This window comes from Aulonocara stuartgranti, assembly GCF_965226115.1.
Source record: "Aulonocara stuartgranti genome assembly, chromosome: 7".
Classification (NCBI taxonomy): domain Eukaryota; kingdom Metazoa; phylum Chordata; class Actinopteri; order Cichliformes; family Cichlidae; genus Aulonocara; species Aulonocara stuartgranti.
In genome coordinates this window covers 7,536,948-7,554,629 of record NC_138945.1, presented here as the reverse complement: position 1 = coordinate 7,554,629, position 17,682 = coordinate 7,536,948, and the positions used below count along the sequence as shown (strand labels likewise).

General features: G+C 40.2%; 2 protein-coding genes across 4 annotated transcripts in view; one reads left to right on the top strand and one right to left on the bottom strand.

Moving 5' to 3' along the window:
- Positions 1 to 1,706: 1,706 nt before the first annotated feature.
- Positions 1,707 to 14,551, bottom strand: acads (acyl-CoA dehydrogenase short chain). Its single transcript, XM_082538154.1, has 10 exons — positions 14,386 to 14,551; positions 9,054 to 9,214; positions 8,581 to 8,730; positions 8,377 to 8,488; positions 7,243 to 7,394; positions 6,989 to 7,159; positions 5,490 to 5,627; positions 4,340 to 4,435; positions 4,206 to 4,262; positions 1,707 to 4,114 (listed from the first exon to the last, which is right to left on the bottom strand). Exons 1-10 carry the CDS (start codon positions 14,411 to 14,413, stop codon positions 3,962 to 3,964), a joined length of 1,218 nt encoding a protein of 405 aa, XP_082394280.1. The 5' UTR covers positions 14,414 to 14,551; the 3' UTR covers positions 1,707 to 3,961.
- The window catches only part of cryba4 (crystallin, beta A4), a 22,155-nt gene continuing 15,343 nt past the window's right edge, over positions 10,871 to 17,682 (top strand). The window contains exon 1 of one of the 3 annotated variants that reach the window (XM_082538158.1): positions 10,871 to 11,373. In XM_082538158.1, the coding sequence (XP_082394284.1) occupies positions 11,329 to 11,373 (45 nt within the window). In that variant the 5' untranslated portion in view covers positions 10,871 to 11,328. Of the gene's footprint in view, positions 13,910 to 17,682 lie in introns of all 3 variants that reach the window. The other 2 variants (XM_082538159.1, XM_082538162.1) reach the window with 2 other exon arrangements.

The window sequence follows — 17,682 nt, the reverse complement described above, 5'->3', positions numbered from 1 at the left end:
AAAGCACACAAGCAAAATACCCTCCACAGCACAAGAGAGCCACCACACCCTCTCACTGAAGCACTCACAGTTTCAGGGCTTTAATGTCTTTTGTTTCCCATTTGGACCAACAAACCAATCCAGAATCTTGAGTATAGCAAAGCCAACCTTTTCCGTCACAGAGCAGCCTAACCCGGGATGGGATGTTTACTGGCTGTTGGTTTAGGCATCTCAGTGGGTGCTTTAAAAAGATCTAGACTGTTGCTGTTACTGTACTAACATGATGGTCCACACTCTCTGATATTACCATGAGCTTCACTTCTTTTATAAAGGTCTTCTGGCCTTCTGGTACATTCATAAAGTAGGTGTGACAGTGTCATCAGCAGGTTTGTCTGTAAAGGAAACTAAAAATAGAAAAACAATGGCAAATAATCAGATTCCTGGTTCTTGCACCCTAACAGAGTGGTACATGGGAGAGCCATTTGAACAGTGCACCCAGCACATCATTAGGGTCTGTGCAATCAAAAGGGTGCAACTCCAGCCACAGGAAGCTTGGCCTAGATCTGGGAGAGTGGAGCAATTAGTGCCCTCATGTGCATAAACAGAAAAGGAAAACATGCACACAAACACCATCAGGACAACAACCCCGCACAGCACACACACAGCACACACACACACAGTATGTGGCCAATCGCACGAACATTTCCCCTCTGACTGAGATTCCAAGCAAGTGGAACAACAACTTCCACTTTTCAAAAAGAAGCCTGTTTTTGGTTTTAGTGTTGCTTAAAGAGAAAGCAGCCAAACCCAGTACACTGTAAATACTACATGTGTGTTTAGACAACAAAGTCTAGAAGATCAATGGTGCAAACTTGGAGTTAGCTCAGAACTTTAAAAAAAACCAAACCCCTGACAACTGAACGTAATTACCTGAAAAAGTCTTAAAGGTTCTGTTTTTAAAAGAACCTGAAAAAAGAACTATTTGATTAAACACGTCTAAGCACATTAAAGCCAGAATTCTATCCAAATGATATAAAAGCTAGAAATGACAAGGCAAGAACACTATTCTCCTGCATTCCCAGTGCTTCCAACCATACATCATTCTAAAACATGGATAACACTGGGACTAAGCTCAGCACAATCAACATGTTGCCACGGATCTACTAATTATTCAGTGTTCGGAAAGCATTCACGATAGCCCAAGAGAGCAAAGACAGTCATGAATGTTTTGCATGTTTATATGGACTGTATATAAAAGATGGAGCCGTCTTCTTTGTCTTCGAGCTGCTCCCTTCAGCGGTTGCCACAGCAGATCATCTGTCTCCATCTCATGCTGTCCCTAGCACGTCCTCCATCACTACTGTGACTTCATTTATTAGTTTCATAGGCCTGTCGTAAAGAAACAGGGACACTGTGCTCCATGATAACTTCTAGATCACAATTATGACTGACTTCAAACTTTAATATGAGTAATTTAAAAACTGAAACCGTCTGCGATCCAACTCTTTTTTGAGCTATGAAGCTTCAATTTTAAAGTTGGACATGCTAACATGAGAGTCTGTGGGGACTGACTCACTTTTAGGGTGGACGTTTTTGGCAGTAGTTGCAGTTTTGTACCCTTGGTACCAACTGAGCATCATGTAAACCCCACAGCCGACCGGAGCATTGTTGCTGACGTCTTTTATGTGATGGGACAGAATTTCCAGTTTTCATTCACTCACAGATCATTTTTATGGCATCAGCAATTCTTTATTATCAACATCTGCACACTATGTGTTACGATAAAATATGTACAAGCCACTGAGGCACAGGAGGTATGTGAGGCAGATATACAGGATTTTATTACACAACCTCTAACATTCACACATAAATCAAAAAAGTGACCTCCTTCAACCCTTTATCTTGACAAAACTGTAGTCGGCAAGTGGGAGTTCGCTGATCTTGTGTCTGTGATTATAGTGCAGTGATTGATGACTCAATCAGTAATTAATGAGCCACGGATGAAGGCACTCTGTCGCCCACTGGTGGCTTAACCTCCTCATAGGAGGCCAAAGAAAAGAGTCATTTGTCCTCCAGTTCATGTATGACACCCCATCAAAGGTGGGTAATATTCATGATCCCAGAGGGTTTCGTTACACAGTGTTTGCTCATAGCACCAACCCACACTGACAAGCCCAATAGTAACTAATGACAATAAAGGTCGTCATGTATGGGGAGAGAAATGTGTCTCAAAAGGGTTCCAAACACGTACAATACACATAATACGTGCTGGGTGTGTTCAAAAAGTACCTTCCTTTTCCTATTCCCAACCTCTCTTCCTTCCTACTACTTTTCCTTTTTTTAAAGGTAGGAAAATTGCTATGGACTCAGGAAAAGTGAAGCTTGGTGAGCTGAGAATTGGAACAGCCTTTCGCTTGTTTCTCCTCATCAGTGTGACGACGAATGTCCGCTATGTTGAAACTGCAATATGCAGAGGATAGATTACAAAATGCGCACCTTACATGGCCACAATGTGTTCAAACACTGTTGTTTATGGAGGTCGAATAAACCAGAACAGCCTGTGAAAAATATCCCACGATTACAAAGGTTGGCAATTTCAAGGAGGAGGAAGATTTAGTGCCAGACTAATATCTACAGAAAACGAAAGCCTTCTTCACGCGTTAAAAATCTGCTGGGTTTAATAAAGAGACTCTGTGTCTGTTTGTGACTGACAGTTGTAAACAGGAGAATTTTTGTGGCCGGTCATACGGTAGATGTATTTGTATGAATTTCAAATCCAAATTCAAATTTAAATTTCGAATTTGAATTTGTTGTGTATTTGTATGAATTTGACATTCAGGAGAATTTTTAATCGAGTCACGCAAATGTGAATGAAAAAGTCTGTGACATATAAAAATACCAGTATGTCACAGCTACTTCACACACATGGCACAGCAATACAGTGACGGCTGTTTTCAAAGAGGCTCTCGTATTAAACATGAGGTCACACTGGATTATTCTGGTCGCTAGGCCTCTCCATGCTCTAAGCAGAATGCTGCTTTTCACTGAAGTGAACTGGCTGCATCTTTGTATAGAAATTACAGCGGTTCACCCTGCGACGCCTATAAAATAGAATGCATCTTATTTTCTTATATTTTCCTGCTGCGATCCAGTGGAACTTGTTTCCTCCTCCATGTTTGGGCTTATTTGATTGCCTTTAATTGTTTTAATGAACAGTCATATGGAAGCAATAAAGGAAGCATGGAAGCTCCTTTCCTTAGTATTTGTATTATTATGTATATGATCTTAGTGTTATGACCACCACACAGATACTTCTGGGTCACATCTCTCAGTGAAGAACCTTTATAAGCAAAATACTTTTGGAACACACTCTTCCTTTCTTCATTTCACCAATTATTTTGTAATTTTTAGTCTTTTGCAATTTTCATACTTTTATTTGCATTTGTAAACCACTCTACAATGCCACATTTCCTCTCCTGAAATTTGAAGCTCAAAGTTTTCTACTATATTTCAGGTCTGTTTGAGATTTGATGCTTCTTAGCGTGGATTCTCCAAGTCTCTGGAACTGCATTCATATCCAAAAGAGAGCCCCAGTTGTTTTTTGACTGTGGTGGGGAGTGCTGTCCTTTAGCAGCTTTGATGAGGTTCTCTGTGGTGGTTCATATCCTAAAATCACTTAGGAAGAAGATCTACTTTTATCATTGGATACGAGTATGTTATCAGCCTTCTTTTAAATGTGGGTGAACTGACGCTTAGGTCAGGCTAGGTGGGCAGATTAGTAGATTTGAACTGGTTCCCGTTTTTCCTCCAGCCATGACGGCATAAAATAACCTGAAAAGTGTCATCTCCAATCTAACTGGCGTCAAAGTTGTTTCAAAGCTGTCAAGTAAGATGAGAAAGGCCTCTTTGTCTTAAAGGATGAGGTGGAGTCTGAGCTGACTGATCACACATCAGAGGTAGACAGACAGCGATAGCAGTCCATTTATAACTGGTATTCTTTCAGCAGCTGGCCAGCGATCACCAGTCTCTGGATCTCGCTGGTGCCTTCGTAGATCTCCGTGATGCGGGCGTCACGGTAGTGCCTCTCAGCAGGCATGTCTGTCACGTAACCCATCCCACCCAGAACTTGGATCGCCTGATTTGAAGTGCAAAAAGAATATACGACGATAAGAAGAAGGGTCTGTATGTGTTCATTTCTTGACTCTGCATTACAACCGCTTTGTTACCTGGTGTGAGCAGAAAGTTGCAGCTTCAGACGCTGCTAGTTTGGCCATTGCAGCTTCCTGCAGGAGAAGAAGAGCCAAAAGTGATGTCTGATATTCTCTATCAAATGCAAACCTTAACTCAGAGGTGACGGTACCTTAGTGAATGCTTTCTTTGAGTCTCGAAGAAGCGCAGCCTTCCAGGTGAGCAGCCGAGCGCCCTCTATTGCCACAGCCATGTCTGCCAGTTTGAACTACATGAATTAAAAGCATCAAGAAAACTACATTCAGCACAACACTGCCAAGCACCATATATACTGCCCTGCAGTGAATGGGAGGAAGGTATACAGCACATACGCACACACGCTACTTTATTAGCTACGCCTTGCTAGAAACTAGATGGACCAGTCTAACCCTGCAATCTGACTGCAGCAGCAGAATACTGTACTGAAGCCGTTTCTAATTTCGCCCTGAATTTGTTTTCAATTCAGTTCAAATTAGTATTATTTCTATAGCTCCAATTACCAACAGTTGCCTCAAAACCCTGGAAGATTTCTTTGTGTAAGCAACCAAACCTTCGTCTGACTTATATTAGCTAATCCTAGCTTACTTGCTAACCCAAATGATTCACTAGCTACCCAGCATCACAAGCAAATAAATGCCCATCTAGTCCTTGTGTAGCGTTTGTGTGTATGCACTAAATTCAGGAGATACTCCAAAATCATACCTTTAATATGCTAAATGCACAAATCTCCTTAATACAATAAATCAATTATCTAACAAAACAAAGCTCAAGTCATTTAGGAACAATTCCAACTCCCCTCTAAAGACTTGTATAGATATTTTCAAATAAGACACTACATCCTGAACCATAAAGAATGAGATATGAATCATAAAGCTCCGAACAACAGCTTTCTCATATATAAAAAAGGCTTATAAATGAGCCCCCACCATCCACAACACAGTGGAAACAGAGACCGATACATTAGATGAGAAATGGAGCATCTAAAGTTGATGAGTCCAACCTGGTCTTCCAGTATAAATATACTTCTGGCTTTACTTTGAATATCTTAAAATAAAAAGCTTTGTGTTTTTAGCTTCCTGTCAAAGGAAACGTGACATCAAGGCTTCCCGTGAACTCGAATAAATGTTCTTTCAGAGACAACTGCTACATGCTAAAATCAGGGCTTTGTGTGGAAATGTGTCCCAAGATAAACTTCTCAACATCCTGGCAAGCAACAGAAGTGAACATCACTTAGAAAGGTTTTAAATACAGTAAAATAACAGTTGTTATAACTCTCCTGTTACCTGAATGGCTTGCAGCTTGCCAATGGGAGCTCCAAATGCAGTTCGTCTGTGTGCGTAATCAGCAGCACATTCCAGAGAAGCCTGAGCGATACCGAGAGCCTGAGCTGCAATGCCGATCCGCCCGCTGTCCAGCGTTTGCTGTGCAACACAAAGATGGGAGGTTACGGTTACTTTCCCCCCCTGTATAAAATGGGAAAACTGTAACAATGCACACAATTCTGAAAGAGCCAAGAGAGAAAAGCCTTCACCTTGATTTATATTAAACCATGTCAAGGAACCATGTCCAAATATACAATGGTCTCCAATGATCCATCAAGTATTTTCAATAATTCGATTATAAAGAAAAAAAAAATTTCTTGTTTCGATGCTGTGTTTAATGCACGTCTCTGTACGCGCCACTTTCATCATGGAAATGCGAATGCAAGCATTTCACCCACACCCAATATTTTTCATATTTAAAAATATAAAAATTAAATACCATCATAACATCTTGCTTTCAGTGGCACAAAAACTTTCCAAACACAGGGCAAACTCCAGAATGTTGATATGCTTTATGCCTTATTTTAGATTACATATTTACCTTATTTTATTTGGCTTTGACACTACTTGAGAGCATGTATATATTTTTGCATTTAAGAAAAGGTTTTCTCTAAAAAAATTAAATAAATAAATAACATTTAACATTGCAGAAAAAACCACAAAGGGTTTGTTTTTTGACAAATGAATCAGATGAGGAATGAAACAAAAAACATCTCTAAAATGGAAATCAATGACCAGTTTGTTTTGAAAGACCTGTATTTTTTATCTTTTGAATATTTATCATTGCTGATTAATAAGGCAAAAGTATTTCTTATCCAATTACTCCATTCATAGATCGATTACTCAATTACTAAAATATTTGATAGCTGCAGCCCTGTATTGAATGGTTTTTGCTCAAATCTGAATACATTACAATGTAACTTAAAAAACACTGATGTGGCTTCAGTCAGTATTTTGCTGCTAACATTAGTGAGTAAGTAGACCAACTTTTGCCATCTACCCATGCTGTGTAAGTGGGTAAGCTAACATTAACTAACAGTAGCCAGGAAATTTCAGGTATTTTCTAATAAAGCCTGTCCTTCATTTCCTGTTGTTACAGGACAATGAACCCATCTTGTTTGCAAACATGATTCACAGCAAACACATGTTAGTGGAAATACAAGCTAGCAGTAACTTAGCTACACAACATACATATGGTATGTCAAGTCCAAATAAACTTTGTTCTCACTGTAATGACAGCATATACACAAACAAGTCTCCCAGTTGTTATATGCGCGTGTTATGTGCTACTAGGCAGGAGAAAAAGAGGAAGACCCAAAATGGAGTCACGAGTAAGATTGAATAAAATGACTGAATGAAATTCTAAAAATGCAAAGTCTGCCTCCACCAGCCTTTCACATAAAAAAAAGCATCATTGTCTGTTTCATTACATCTCTACAAAGAAAATATCCAGAGCTAACCATGGCGATTTTGAATCCTGATCCACGTGGGCCCAGCATGTATCCCAGTGGTATCCTGCAGTCCTCCAGGATAATATTAGCAGTGGATGAGGCCCTGATGCCCAATTTGTCTTCCTTTTTCCCCAGAGAAAGCCCTGGGTGTGGCATGGGGACAAGGAAAGCACTGATTCCCTACAGAATAGAAACAGCATTCCCCATCATTACAGGTGTACATCATCTCTGCGGTGAGAACGTGGAAATGTGCTGCGTCATGCCTTGTGTTTCAGTGTCTTGTCTGTGGTGGCAAAGACAATGGCAGCAGAGGCATCCCAGCTGTTGGTGATCCAAGCTTTGGTTCCGTTCACCACCCACTCATCTCCCTCCTGATGTGCTGTGGTGGAGGCTGCACCCGCATCACTGCCATTGCCTGGAATTTTAATTCAATTACTTTAGTTTGATGAAAGAAAGAAAAATGTGTGCTAAAATGTGTCCAGACAACCCTTAAACATATATCACATCCACATATATTAGCGGCTGTTGTTGTGAATTGGTGTTATACAAATAAAATTGAACTGAATGAACTGAGTATATACAATATATACATACAGTGGCTTGCATAAGTATTCGGCCCCCTTGAACTTTCCCACATTTTGTCACATTACAGCAACAAACAAGAATCAATTTTATTGGAATTCCACGTGAAAGACCAACACAAAGTGGTGCACACGTGAGAAGTGGAAGGAAAATCATACATGATTCCAAACATTTTTTACAAATGAATAACTGAAAAGTGGGGAGTGCATAATTATTCGGCCCCCGGAGTCAATACTTTGTAGAACCAGCTTTTGCTGCAGTTACAGCTGCCAGTCTTTTAGGGTCTGTCTCTACCAGCTTTGCACATCTAGAGACTGAAATCTTTGCCCATTCTTCTTTGCAAAACAGCTCCAGCTCAGTCAGATTAGAGCAGGGGTGTCAAACTCAAATACACAGTGGGCCAAAATTCAAAACTGGAACAAAGTCGCGGGCTAACATTAATATTTATTAAAAATAATAATAATAATCTTCCTCCAGATATAAAAATGAATCTTTTCTTATGGACTCCAACAAGTTTTGCTGAAAAACTGAATTTGGAACAAGCAAAGCTTAATACTAAAAATATATATATATTAGCTGTATAATACCAGTAGGCCAGCTCTAATAGTAATTTGGTATGGCTTCGTGGGCCAAATGTAATTAGGGCCAGAGTTTGACACCTATGGATTAGATGGACAGCGTTTGTAAACAGCAGTTTTCAGATCTTGCCACATATTCTCGATTGGATTTAGATCTGGACTTTGACTGGGCTGTTTTTCTTCTACTACACGACTCAAAATTAAAGCAGACTTTTGTGTCAGACAGGTCGCATTTACCTGGCTCACTGAGGGCAAAGCAGCCCACCTTCTCTCCTGTGGTGAACGGCTGGATCCACTGCTTTTTCTGCTCTTCTGTACCAAACTTTAGTATCGGTCCAATGTACAGAGACTATAGGCCAAATAACACAGAACAGGCAGCAATCAGAAGACAAACACAGCCATGTTCACGCTCGGCTCTCTTTGCTGACAGATTGTACTCACATTGTTAACAGAGACCACGACTCCGGTGCTGGCACAGCCTCTACTGATTTCTTCCATAGCCAGACTGTACGCCAGGTAGTCCATCCCAGCTCCACCCAGCTCCTCTGGTACTTCCATGGCCATCACACCCATTGCCCCCAGTTCTTGAATCTGGACGGCCAAAAGAATATTTACAGCTATGCATTCACCAAAGCACTGAATCTCTATTACTATCTCGCACTATTATTCTTCTTCATTATTCCAAAGTTCTTCCACTTCTCAGTTTTATAATGATTTTAAAAGTTGTGTATTTCATGAACTTCCTGGTCCCAGTGCAGCCTACTCACAGTCTAAGAACCAGGACAGATGGATATTAAAGATGAACTCAGAAACTTTCAGGATTCGAGAAAAAATGTTGGTATCTTTAGACACAAACTTATGATGAACTACACATTTTGCCTGATAATAGTCACTGTGCAGCTTTGTGCGGGTACCTGTTTAGCGGGGTAAACATGCTCTTTGTCTAGTCTGGCAGCGATGGGGGACAGCTCTCTGTCAGCGTAGTCTCTGCAGGTCTGTCTGAGTATCTGATGAGTTTCTGGTAACTCTGCGAGCTGAGACAGGCTTCGACAACCAGTGAAAAACGAGCTGAGAGCTGAGGAAGAGAAGAAGAAAAAGGTTTTGAATACTCAATAAATCAACTTTATCAATATTTAGTCATGCTTGTGGTGTGTGCTATAGGTGACAGCATCATCCGACTAGCCACTTGGATTCAGACTGAAAACCCTCAAAAGCTGTTAAGCCATTCAGCAGTCAGTTAATAAATTACTTCATAGTGAGTGTAGAAACCATCATGATCCCCAGAGGATGAACCCTGCTAACTTTGAAGGACATTCAGGGCCAGCAGCAGTTACATAAGCACGTTTTCCAAAAGCCATGTGACCCTTTAATTAATTGGTTTGATGGTAAGACTTAATAATGAGCCCCAGCTGCAGCTTCAAACATACCCCGGGCGAGCCAGATGTGACATGTTATTATTACAAGTGTAATGATTCATAAAGTTCAGTTTTCTTGCTATGCTATTACGTGAACTGTCAGGACAAAGGACAGCTGAAAGTGCAAAGCTCATTAACTACACTGACATTTCATCAGTGCTATGATGCATTAACAGTGCTTGTTGTAGCAGACTCTCAATAACACAGCTCTGGAAACATTGCAGTCCTAACAGCCTGAAAAAGAGCTCAAACATGCCCATATTATGAAGAAGGTATCTTACCGCCACATCAAATTCCATCTGTTCAATTAAATTTTATTTAATGCATCAGAATTTGGTGGAAATCTTGTCCAAAAAAAAAAAAAAAAAAAAAAAAAAAAGCTAGGATGGGATTATATTTCCACTGTTTCGAATCCCCTCTTTTTTCCTGTGAACTCAGGAGAGCAGATGCTGGACCTTTGTCCATTTCTTGTCTGACAGAGGATTCTAGCTGCTCAGTAGTCCTGGGTCTACTTTGTCCCATTTCTGGTTTCATGTTCACATCCAAATGTTTTTAGTTGGTGAAAGGCTGAACTCCAGGGAGGACATGCTGTTGGAATAGATGCAGGATGTGGTTCAGCATCATCTTCTGTGTTTAAGACCTGTGCAGCAGCTGCCAGTTCCACAAGCACTTTTGATAAAAGGCTTCTTCTCTGCATTTGGACAGCACAGTGAGCCGTGTTCACAGACAGCAATTTCTGGAAGTCTTCTTGGGCCATGCATTGATTTCCATCACAGAATCATACTCTGTTTTAATGCAGTGCTGTGAACAGGGTGGACACCAGTGTCAGGGATTTGTGACAGAAGGATGGTTGGGAGACAGTGGCACTGACACAAAGATAGGACACTCATCTAAAGATGTTCAAATCTTCATTGTGAGTGAGCAGGATGGACAAGCTTAGAAAAGAGGACATCAGAGGGACCGTACAGTAGGGCTGCTCGATTATGGCAAAAATGATAATCACGATTATTTTCACTGAAATTGAGATCTCGATTATTTGACGATATTTATTTAACCCTTTAAGACCTACTATAGAACCAAGTCCGCCAGAGCTTATATTATTATTTTTTTTACATGTTGTAGTGCCATTTGTGGGAGCATTTCAAGTTGCTATGCAACTGTTATAGCCCATATTTTAAATAATATGTATGCATTAAGTCCATAGTAACTACATTAATTGCAAAAAAGTGCAATAAACTACAAAAAAAATTGAAAATCGTTTTTGTTTTTTACATATATTTCTACTTGGAGAAATTTAAGGGTTTATCCCTCAAAACTTTAAATACAAAAAAGTTGCAAAAAATAGTTTACAACAACAGGAAATTTATTTTGAGTGTCTTCATAGTTTTATTTTGGAGATACAGCAATTTTTATATACTGCAGGAAAAACAAAAACAATCCTATGATGCAAATTTGTAAAGAAAACAGCATGTGCATCAAAATAAACTATTTCCAGCAGTGCAATTCGAGTTCTAAGCATCACAGAAACTATTCAGAAAGGTCAAACATGACCAGTATAGGCTTTTAAGGCCTACGAGTAAAAAACTACAATTTCCGCGAAAATGACGTCACTTCCGGTTTCGGCCAGGAAATGGCGGATATGCGGTAGTTCGTGCTGACGACTGTTTCAATGTGGGAAGTGTTACGAACAGCTGATCAGATCGGCAAAGCGTGTTTCTGGAATATTATGTTTTTGTTCCTGCAAGAGCTTTTTATGCAGTTTTTGTAAAGCTTTATGTGGAAGGAAACCGTGACCGAGGACAAGCTGATGGCATCAGATGTAAGTACAACTCCTCCGGGTTATTGCGCTAGCTTACACGGTTCAGGTTCTACAGGGATTTAAAAATAGTTACGCAAAACAGAGCGTGCTGCTCTGACCGGCTTTAAAGGGTTAACAATGACTTTAAAAAATAATATAAAATAGTGTGCAACACCACTGAAGTTTTTTTTTTTTAACTCTCTTTTCAACCAACAGCAGTCACTCTCCTCTCCAAATAACTTCTGCTTAGCTTTCCAAGCTTCCCTCGGGTCTAGGGTTGCCAACTCCCTGGAAAATAAATAAGGGACACCTCGTGGCCAGGGCCGGGCGACCCAGTTGTCTTCACCCTTCCCAGTGTGGTGAATTTTCTAGCTCTTTTTTTGTGTGTGAAATTATTTTTTTAACCATTTGACTTGAATTTGATTTAAGTAGATGTGTATTCTTTGTGATATGAACACATGTGAAACAAATGATCATTTAGCCATTTATTTTTAGCTCAAAATGACAACATTAACACATAAAACAGGTCTCCTTCTTAAACAGAAGCCTGTCATGCTTAACTTTTGAGAATATAAGTAAATCTTTCTTTAAAAGAACTCTGTCCTGCTTAACTTAAAATAATAGAAAACAATAGAAAGAAAAATATTCTTGTAACAGTGCACATTTAGTGCATTTAGTACAATCGGCTTCAGCTGAGGTATTATTTCAGCTTTTCTAATGCTAATCAGCTGCTCCTGTTTGTAAACCCGCTTGTTCCCATGATTACGCATCTTAACTCATCATCATTATTCATCTATGTATTACTTTTATGTATTAGTCATCAATTTGTTGTAATCATCTATCCTTGCAGTTGTTTATTACACAAAATAAGTTATATTATCACACTTCTGGCCACATAGCGCTGATATTCACTGCACATGCCCATATTAACTTTTTCCAGCCAGGTGTTTTCCTTTTCCCATTCTTCCCTTTCTCTGAGGGGAACAAACATTGCTGCTCTAACGCTGGGCTCACACTGTGCGATTTTTGGCCCATTTTGAGCCGATTTTTGAGTCGTGCGACCGATTTGGTGATCGGACCGATTTTGGCCTTCATCGTGCGTCGTGTAGTATACGTGGGGTAACGAGAAGTGATTAACACCTCACGACCAGCTCCCGATCATCAATCGCTCGTGAGGGTGTCACCACAGGGGCTCACACTGCTCACGCGCAAACACGTAAACGTCGGTGAAAAAGACGGAGCAGCACGGCTGTGCAGCCTGTGATCTGGACACAAGCGACGGAGGCACAACTTGGAGAACTTTGGAAAGCTCATCCGAGCCTTTTCGATGTGGCATCACAAAATGATCACGACCACAACAACCATGAAAATAGTTGGATTTACACTGCTGCTCAATCACAGCTGCCTGATCAATGTTTTTCATTAGCAATTTAGCAAAGTTGATGGTGGTGTGTCTGTGTGAGTGAAAGACAGAGAGCGAGCGACAGATTTTCTGTTATAACCTTCATGTTATGGAGGCACAGTGTGAGCACTCAGGTCGCATCAGAGCATCGGGCCGTATAGTGTGAGAGTACATCGTGACCTACCAACTTCTAACCCCTGCGAGTCAATCGTGCAGTTTGAGCAGGAGCTGAATATCGCGACTGAAAAAATCACACAGTGTTTGCCCAGCTTTAGGTGTACTGTCGTCCGAGACTTGCACCGCAGTGTCGGCGTTTGTTTCCCTGTTGGCCATGCTTCTTGTTGTGGTCATCTGTTGTCTTCCGGTATTTTCTTTGTAAGCGACCTTTCCTCGACCAATGAGATGAGCGGTAATCTGAATTGTCATACTCGAATTGTCATAAGTGTGCTGTCAGCTCATTGGTCACAAAGCAGGAGAGGGGCTGGGAATTATGTTTTCCAACAAAGCGTTAATTCCATAAACATTTATAGACTACTTTTGATTCTCACTGTATTACGGGACAAAGTGCGTCCCTTATTAGCTCAATACGGGACGTGTACTTTTGTTTCTAAATACGGGACGATTCCGTATTTTAAGGGACGGTTGGCAACCCTACTCGGGTCCTCTTAATCAGCGGTCTCCAACCTTTTTTGCGCCACGGACGGTTTATGCCCGACAATATTTTCACGCACCGGCCTTTAAGGTGTCGCGGATAAATGAGGGAGGGGCTAATAATCGGCTCAGTCATTTTTAATGATCGTTGAAAGCCCAGATCGTAATCGTGATTAAAATTCGATTAATTGAGCAGCCCTACCGTACAGGTTGAGCAATGTGGAGATAAAGTTAAAGAGGTAAGGCTGAGATGGTTTTCGACATGCGTATAATGAATTCATTGGACAGAGGATGTTGAAGAAGGAGCCGCGAGGCAGGAGGAAAAGAGGAATTTCTCAGGGGGGGATTGTAGTGAAGGAGGACATGCAGAGGGTTGGTCTGATAGAGGAGGATTCTGGAACAGGGTGAGACGTAGGCAGACGATCCACTGTGGCGACCCCTACAGCGAGCAGCCGGAAGAAGAAGACAGGACACCGGCTCACCAGTAAACGTCACGTTATTTAGGTAAAAGGTCGAGCTCACCATCGCATGTTTGACACTTCTAAAAATCCTGACAGAAAGAAATCTCTCTCACTCAGACTCTGATAACACAGAAGTTCCTCTCGAAAATGGAGTCGGTGCTGTTAGAGTTATTGATCACAGCTAGACGACAAACTTGTAACCCTTTTAGCCGAGGAGCTAACAGTAACAAACATGCTTACCACTAAGATACGTCGCCTTTTATATCAGTTATTCAAAGCTGGCAGACGTGTGGATTTTTACTGCCATATATAGTGTCATATATAGTGTTCAATGATGGAAACATATGCTTGGCATAACATAAACGTGTGACCAGTGGTTATGTGTTGGGCTAAGCTAACTTGGTGTGATATTGCCGTTCGTGCACAGCTAACATTAGAGAAATATCGTGTTCTAGTGACAGGTAAATTTTCTTCTGAAAGTCCTTCATTGTTCGGTCTTTTCTTTCATAATGTTCCTACCTCTTCTTGCTTTGAAAAGTGCAGCCATGTTACCGTCCTCTCTGCTCGAAGCACAGCCCTCGAGTTCAACAGCACTGTTATGAAGCCCACTGCTGCATTCACGTACTGTCGGATACTATTATTACTATTGCGGGGGAAGCACTAAACCCCTTTTACTTCTTCTTCTTCTTCTTCGTCGTCGTCGTTTTTTTTTTTGGCGATTGGCAAACAACGATGTGGTGCATTACCGCCACCAAGTGCCTTGGAGTGTGGACAAAAATTCGCTCATACCAAATAATCAAAAAATAAATAAAAATGAAAATAAACAAAATTTAAAAATTGCCTTCCATATAAATTGGTCTGTTTTAGAAACTGAAATAAAGCAATAAAACTTTCACAACTGGAGTTCCTTTGCAATAAATTCTTTCTATCTAGCTTGTTTTTCCCCAGGATTTGGAATTAGTTGGCTTCTTCCTTCCTGATAATTTTGACAGTGCAACAGACCATGTTCAGTGGTTTCAGTAATTCCACAGTGACTACATTTCCCTGTTTGATGTTTCCCTATAGTGAGCTGTTTAACCCAGCGTGTCCAAATCTGAATCGAGATATAATTGTCTCTTCTCTCCTGGTTCTCCCTGTGCTTCTCATGTTCCCTGTCTCCCTCCTCCTCTCACTGCTGTTGCCATCTTTTCCTCATTTTCTGTTTTACATGCTCTTCATTTCAGCTTTACTAATACTGATATTTAAATCAACTGGATCTCCTTTAGCAGCCTTCTTTGCAATTTTATCTGTCACCTCATTGCCAATAACACCATAATGTGCTGGTATCCATACGAATTTAATTGTCAGTCCCATCATATTTAATCTCAATTAAAATGTCTGGTATTTCTACACCAATATATCATTAATCATTCTCTCTATTATTTAGCATATTTTAGAAGTCAGTGCTATTGGTCTATAATTATCTGGTTTTGTTTCATCTTTCCCTGGTTTGCATATCGGGACAGGAGGCCCTGGATGACCATGGAGGTCTAAACAAAAAAAAAAAAAAAAAAACAAAACTGCCCACTTGGTGGAAAAATGCACCATGTCGACCATGTAAGAGGGGGAAGTTTTAGGAGTGACAGCAACAGAGAGAGGGAGAGAGAGAAAGAAAGTGTCACAGTCTGGCGAGAGCAGACTGTATGAATTGAGAAAAGGACCCAAAACGCAGACTCCAAGGAACAGGGAACAGAACTTGAAATGTTAACAAAAGGCGAGCCGTTTAATATGGCTGGTAGAAAAGGTACAAACAAAGGGCAAGGCAAACTGAAGCAAAATTAACACAAACCTAAACTGGGGAATCTAAACAAACAATAAGAAAAACCTAGACAAGAAACTTGGAAGCATGGCATGAACAACAGACGACCTGACAATCACACACTGAAAATAGAGGACTTAAATACACAGCAGGTGATTAGGGGAAGTGGGAACACATGGAGGAACAGCTGACTGACATGAGCCTAATGACAGGACAAGGGAAGTGAAACTAAATACAATGAACAAAGAACACACGACTCCTTCAAAATAAAACAGGAAACATGAGACAGACATGATAATACAAACTTGATAACATAAGACACGCAGCATGAAACACGAAGGTTGAGGGGAAACTTAAATACAGGGGAAGAAAACACAAGGAGTCTAATAACCAAATGAACTTAGATAACCTAATGAACAAAATAAACTCAAACTTAAAACGCTGGGTCAAAAGACCCAGGATCATGACAGAAAGACAGCAGAAAAAGAGAGAAATCGAGTTTTGAGAGATTTGTGATGTTTAGTGTGTTTGGAGTGTGTAGTTAATGTGTTGTCTTGTGTAGTTAGTGTGTAGTGTTGTGGATAGTTTTGTGTTGTGTGTCAGAACAATGAGGCGACTGCTGTCTCCAGGTAAAAAACAGGAGTGACACACCTGCTGCTGTCAGACCTGCAGGCATCAGGCTGTGATGTTCTCCTTTATAGTGGACAGAAATATTTGGAGTGGCACAAATAATTTGTGTGACATCTTATTGAATGCAGAACAGCTGATTGTTCTGTAAATAGTTAGAAATGGTTATTTAAGAAAGGGTAAAAGGTAAATGGATGCAAATAACTTTGTTGTTTGCAAAACTTGTGCATATGACTTTAAAACTGGCAATTTATATTTGCATTTAAAGTTATGAAATATGATTCATTAAACATGTTTGTGGTTGTTACAGTAAAAAAAATATCACTTTTTCTACTCAGATTTTATGTTTTTGTCTGATTTTAGATCAACTGTGTTAATACAGTATGTCAAAATGAAAACATAACTGTAAATTCAGACACGTGAGGTTGTGCTGAAAAGGATGATACCAAACAAGGCAAAGCAAATAGTTTTTAAAGGTCAAATGTAGAGGAAACATCAAAAGTAGTCAAAAATGGCCAATTATACCCTGGACCCCAGAGGTTTTTTTTTAAAGTAACGCAATAGTTACCTTTCAAGTAATTAATTACTTTTAGAATCTTGTAACTCAGTTACTAACTCAGTTACTTTTTTGAAGAAGTAACTAGTAACTATAATTAATTACATTTTCAAAGTTACTTGCCCAACACTGCAGATGACACAACCATGGCAGGTAGGGCGGCAATGATTCATCGAGTAATTCAAATAATTAGGTTATAAAAAATGCAATACTTTGTTTAATGCACACCTCTGTAGCATGTTAATGTATTAAATGACGTAAACCCAAGTGTTTCACATTTGCAACAAAGAAACCAGACAAAGACAAAGTGGATGAGCAGCTGGTACACTCTCCACTTGTCTCAGAAATGTGAACGTTTTACACATTAAGCACTATTGCCAAAGTAACATTGCTATGGTTACTATCCCGACTTTGTTTGTTTAAGCATTACGTTGCTGTCAAAATCAAATATACAGCAGATTAAATCAAAAATTCAGTCAAATAGACTTAGGCTTAGGCTGCTGCCCCCGCGACCCAGCCCCGGATAAAGCGGAAGAAGATGGATAGATGGATGGATGGATAGTTCTTTATATTTTATCATGTTGCAGATTTAGCTCATTTGCTCTGAGTCTTCATGTAGGTCAGTTGTAGAAAAGTGCCCGCCCAGAATTTCCTGGCTTTTCAAGTACTGATGATGTCATGTCTGATATCACTAGGGTAAACCAAGTGGAGGGGTGTTTCTTACCTGTTTTTTAATACAAGTGTCAATGCTTCAGAAACCTTTATTTGGCCATCACTATCAAAATGTTTGCTGAGTATGTTTACCTGCCAACTTCCTTGACACTGGTGTCAGACT

Bases quoted from the DNA above. Each gene is read 5' to 3' on its own strand.
- acads (XM_082538154.1), bottom strand. From the start codon at position 14,413: ATGGCTGCACTTTTCAAAGCAAGAAGAG. The intron at 9,215-14,385 runs GTAGGAACATTA...TCTCTTCCTCAG, and splicing joins ACTTTTCAAAGCAAGAAGAG to CTCTCAGCTCGTTTTTCACT. The intron at 5,628-6,988 runs GTTAGCTCTGGA...TGTGTTGCACAG, and splicing joins CAGGATTCAAAATCGCCATG to CAAACGCTGGACAGCGGGCG.